Source organism: Pyrus communis, chromosome 3, assembly GCF_041283825.1.
Source record: "Pyrus communis isolate YQ-2024b chromosome 3, ASM4128382v1, whole genome shotgun sequence".
Classification (NCBI taxonomy): Eukaryota; Viridiplantae; Streptophyta; class Magnoliopsida; order Rosales; family Rosaceae; genus Pyrus; species Pyrus communis.
Genome location: NC_142567.1, coordinates 4,615,685 through 4,621,528, shown reverse-complemented (window position 1 = coordinate 4,621,528; position 5,844 = coordinate 4,615,685). Strand labels below are relative to the sequence as shown.

The following is a 5,844-nucleotide window of genomic DNA, read 5'->3' as shown; positions in this document are numbered from 1 at the left end:
ATGATGGATTGAAGAGTCTCGACATCAAACATTTTGGCAACTGACCTAACAATCGCCCAACGAGCTTGCAAGATACCAAAACAACGCTCTACATCCTTCCTACACCCCTCTTGACATTGTGCGAAATGCTTTTCTTTTTCACTTCGTGGATGTGCACTGTTTTGAAAAACGTTGTCCGCCTTGGATAAATGTCGTCTGCAAGGTAGTACGGTCCTTCGTATCTATGGACATTGACCCAATATGTGACTCTGGGTGTTTTTTCTTACAGCACTTCGTTGAAGACTAGAGATTGGGTACATACATTTAGGTCATTCTGAGCTCCTAGAACACCAAAAAATGCATGCTAAATTCATGTATCAAATGAAGCCACTGCTTCCAAAATGATACTTTTGGCTCATTTTCTGTCGCCATAAACTCATTACCATGCACTTGGACAGTTTTTCCAGGTCCAGTGCATGCAGTCAATGCTTCCAATCATGATAAGGAAGCCTCGCACCTCACCCTTCCTCAGTAGCCTTCGCAGGTCCCTTGGCATGGGTGTCCAGAGGTACTTGTTGGTATAGAAAGCTTCAATTTCGGAGCAAAATCGCATCAGGGACTCCAGAATAACTGATTTTCCCATCCTCGTTATCTCATCCATTTGATCTGCAGATGCTCCATATGCAAGCATCTGCAAGGTAGCAGTAATTTTTTGCTCAGGAATAAGACCTTGAACATGAAAAACATTTTTTTCTTTGCACAAAGTATGGATCATGGTTGCAAATAGCACTCATGATTTTGTCGAACAAACTTCGTTGCATTCTAAAACGACATCTAAAAACATGATTAGTGAATACACAATTGGGGATAAAATAATATTCCAAGAAACCTTTACCTCGTTTTCCCTCTTTCTATCCAAGTTTGCAGCACGTCTGGGTTTTGATATTTGACCTACAGCTTTTATGACACGGCAGGAATGGGAGGCCCTCTGCCTTTTATGTTCATCATCCTCATCCTTTTCCATTACGAAAGCCTCATCTCCACCTTCCTTGAGATTGAACAATTCTTCCTGTTGTGCCAACAATCTTTTATGTTGCTCCTCAAACTGTTTGGACAATGTCCTTGAAGAAGACATTGTAAGAACTCAAGATTTAAAAACAATGAAGAAGGATTCTGAGCTAAAAAGAAGTATTGAGTTTGGTGTGTGAATGATGATGGATGTAAGGATGTAGGGTTTATATGGATGAAAAAAGAAAGGATGAGGTTATGGACACTGCCACGTGACACTACGTGATTGGTTGAAAATCTTATCAAAATCTTGGCTAAATTATTGTAAATAGATAGTGACACGTGGCGCGTCGAGATTGGTTAAAAATCTAATTGGAAATCTATCCACAAAATAGTATGTTCAAATAATGACACATGGTGTGACAAGATTGGTTGAAAATCTTATCGAAATCTTGGCTAAATTATTGTAAACAGATAGTGACACATGACGTGACGAGATTGGTTAAAAATCATATCCGAAAGTAAAACTAAATTTAAATAAAATTTATTATTTATAAAAAAAAATTAATAATATTTTAAATGGGTTGGGTGTCAGCGTATTTTGTAGGGTGGACATTGTTTGTGCTAGCTGATTTTTTAGGGATGGAGAAGCATTTGGCCAATTTACTGTTCATGGGGTCTATCATTGTTCACTGAGTGAATTAAATGGGCTAAGTGCCAGCACATTTTTTTAGGGATGGACTTGCTCTAAGGTAATCAACACTTCCTATTTGCCCTTCCACTAAATAAAATTAAAACTCTATTAAGTATAGGACCTTGTTATTAGCATATAATTGTCACATCCCCGCCCGGGACGGATCACTTCCCCGGCCAGCTCCACCACCGTAGCACGATATTGTCCGTTTTGGGCTTACCATTCCCTCACGGTTTTGTTTTTGGGAACTCACAAGCAACTTCCCAGTGGGTCACCCATCCTGAGATTGCTCTAGCCCCCTTCTCGCTTAACTTCGGAGTTCCCATGGAACCCGAAGCCAGTGAGCTCCCAAAAGGCCTCGTGCTAGGTAGGGATGAAAATATACATTTAAGGATCACTCTCCTGGGCGATGTGGGATGTCATATAATACTCGCACTTACCCCATATTCATCCCTTGAGAATAAAATAAATTTTATAATTAAAATCGTTCAATTTTTTAATTTTTATTTAAATGTTACTTTTATAAAATAATTTGAATGAGAGATCTATGAGTCATCTAAATGTATAAAACAATTTGGCGGCTCAGGTACCAAGTAATATATTGATGATGAATCGTCTATTTATTTGACACAATTAGATAACTAAATGAAATCCAATTTAAATGATATTTTGTAGGTATAATTCTTAAATGATGTTAAAGTAATTGAACCATTATGATCATGAAATTTGTACAATGACATACGTTATAAACAGGAAGTGAATTTGCGTAAATGCAGATATTATCTGTTATTAACACTTCAAAAAATTCATCATATACCCATACTTTCATAAATTTAATTTAAAAACCCAAGATCATCCTTTTGAAGTGATAATATCTAACTCTTTAATTTTATTATGTCTTGCTGAAACTAAAACGAAATCCAATCTAAATACATGAAACTCCAAACTAGTTTATCCAAGATGATTTTCTAAACTAACTCAAATACAAGATGGTGAATTTTGAGAACGGGCTAATATTGTCTTTTCAAACAAGATGTTGCTCTCATAGGACAAAGGTGCTCATCTGCTTACACTTACACTCAAGAAAAAATAATTAAACAAGCTTTAGAGAAATAATAAGGTGTCACGTGCGCACGTGCGATGGCAGGGGAGTCGGTGCGTCGTTCTCGTAAAGAAAGCGAGACGCACGAATTGCGAGGAAGGGTGCGCACGCAGGTTGATAATTAGAAGAATCTCTCATATTTTTCATTACTTGCAAAGTTTTTCTTTGCTGAGACTAACTATACTTTTCATTAGATTCTGTTAAAGTAAAATTTTTTATAAATTTTCTATCGTTTTATAATTTAATATTAATTTTTATGTTAATATTGTAAAATAGTGTTTTAAAAATAAGAAATGACAGAAAATTCATGAAAAATCTTACTTTTGAAAAAATCTTCTTAATATTTCTTTATTCAAATTACGAAACAAACTTAGCTTAGACAGAGCTGTAACAGAAAATAAGAAAATGTACGGATTCCAAGTGGCAGATTTGAATATTGATTTGTACACTTCTTGTTCTTGTTAGTCAATAACTGAGTTGTTTTTTTAAGGGAAAAGATTATATTCCTTCTTAATCTCTCTTTCTTCTTTCTTTTCTTCTATTTGAACGGTTACGGTTAAATTACGTCAACATATTATATTGATTTTTTATAGAGACAATATGATAAAAAATAATGTATGAGAGTATAGGGGAAAAGAAGATGAAAATAGAAAGAGAGAGAATCCTATTCCGTTTTTTATTGTAGTGATGTCCTATAATAATCTTCATCACCAGAGTAAACTATTACTTGCAGCTAATATTTATTAAATATTTTATGCTGAGCACTTTGAATTAGCGACTTGTACCCAAAGCTTCAGTTGTTTAATCGATTCGCCATGTAGTAGTCATTTTGTAGTGATCATTATGTATTATTCTTGTGCGACTTTTTCACTTAGGGATGCACTGTGTATATAGTTTGACTGACTTTACTTGACTCTTAAATTCATGTTTACATGTATATTCAATACAAACTTTCGTATAATCAATAAAAGTCATCTTGAATTGAACAAAAAATTTATTTTTAGAAGTCTATAAAATCTCATGAATTCAATTGTGACTTTTTGCAAGTCTACAAAAATTTAGATGCATCCAAAAGTTTATTGATTTTAAAGGATTTTAAAAATTTATGCGCTTTCACATACTTTAAGACTTTTTATGGAATATTTTTTGTCATAGAAAACTCAACATCTTCCTATAAGATTTTGATGTACTATCATAGGCTTTGATATTCCACCATCCATCATGATGCAATGAGGATCACTATTTTCACTTTCACCCACCATGACCACCCCCACTACCCTACTGCTGACATCGCCACCATCTTCGCCAATGTCATCATCAGTGATTCCGCCACCATCATATCACTTTTTCTACCACCACCTCATCATACTCATCGTCATCATACCACAACCTCCTACGAACATCTTTATGCCGCCATCAAGGTGACCACCATGATCGCCACCTATAGTACCGCATATTACCTTGCCCGCCACCACCACTCCCACCACTACTTCTACTACCACCGTCTTGTCAAGGTCATCATCACCATAACTGTCTTGTCAAGGTCATCATCACCATAACCTGCTACCAGCAAGTCCAAAAATCAACTTAAGAAAAGCTAACAAAAAAAAAAAAATTGATTGCTTAATCAAATTACTACATAAATAAATATATAGAGCCTGAAAGATATAGCTTTTTATTGGGAGAGATTCTTTTATAAAGTCTCAAAGATTCCTCGGAGCTCTAAAATAAGTTACATCCACCACTTTTTCAACCCCATATAGAGCCTCTCATTAAGGATGCTCTTACAACCACCATCCCCACCTATGACCACTACTAGCACTGTTATCATCGTAAAAGAGTCTATCATTAAACTCTCAAAAACCCTGTAAAAGTATATCATTATGAAGTCTCTAGATTTCATGGAGTTTCTAAAAGTAGATAAGAGTCCACGAAATTTACAAAAGTTTATCACAAAAAAAAAAAAAAAAAAAAAAAAAAAAAAAAAAAAAAACTTTACAAAGATCTATATAAATCTAAATGAGTAATGTTATTAATACTATATTTTTGTACCACATTTTCATATCACCTTAGGTGGCATTTGATGTGGATATCCACATCATTTAAATTAATCAGATTTTTAAATTTAGTTCATTATTTAATAAACTAATAATTAAGAAAAATTAGTTAATTAAATTATGATTGTGGTATATGAGGAGTTTTTCTCCTTCCTTTTCTTGGGTTTTGCAAATTTTTCAAATAATGTGACTATCCACATCAGATGCTACATAAAGTGATATAGAAATATGATATAAAAACATGATATAAATAGCATTACTCAATCTAAATACAATACACCCCTTTACAATGTCACGACTTTTGAGCAACTAAACGAGGATCATTAGCTAAAAGTTAGATAAATATTTAAAATACAATATATATTAGTAGTGGGTTTAGTATCTAATTGTTGTTAATCAGATTCTGGATGGTTGCTCAATTATGTCGTGGCTATTTTATTCATTTAAAAAAAAATCTCAAATTTTACTTAAGAAATAGCTCAACTTTTAAAACCTCTTAAATTTAGGAAGAAAAATAGTTGACTCCAAGTCACGATATTTTGTCTGTGAACCTCACTTGATTACATAGTGTTATTAATTCATCTGTTATAAAATGAATTTTGGTTAGCTAAAATGACGACATCTAAAAGCTTTAAGATAACTAGAATGGTTATTGTTGCTAGCTAAAATTTGACAACAATTTGTCTGGCTAGTTATAAATTTAATGAATGTTTGATATCCTACACATTAATATGCTTGAAGCCCTTCAAATAGTAAATTAAATAGTTTCTTGAACCTAGTAGTAATTTTGGTGGGTGGCCATTTTGCACCTTCTTTCCTTCAAACATGGGTATATTCTGAATGAAATGTAGAGCTAAAATTTATGGAAATTGTTATTAGCACTCCAAAAATCTCATTTTACATTCATCTCAAGTGTATTTTTTTTTCTAATTATAGAAAGTTTGGAGTGCCAAATAAGATTTTAGGAATGCTAATAACAATTCCCAAATTTATTTACCATTTTT

The 5,844-nt window shown here is 33.6% G+C and overlaps 1 protein-coding gene across 1 annotated transcript; it reads right to left on the bottom strand.

Annotated features, from left to right (window-relative positions):
• Window positions 1-418: 418 nt before the first annotated feature.
• Window positions 419-1,114, bottom strand: LOC148697786 (uncharacterized). The gene is made up of 2 exons (XM_088690300.1): window positions 879-1,114; window positions 419-713 (listed from the first exon to the last, which is right to left on the bottom strand). Exons 1-2 carry the CDS (start codon window positions 1,112-1,114, stop codon window positions 419-421), a joined length of 531 nt encoding a protein of 176 aa, XP_088546426.1.
• Between the last annotated feature and the right edge of the window lie 4,730 nt (window positions 1,115-5,844).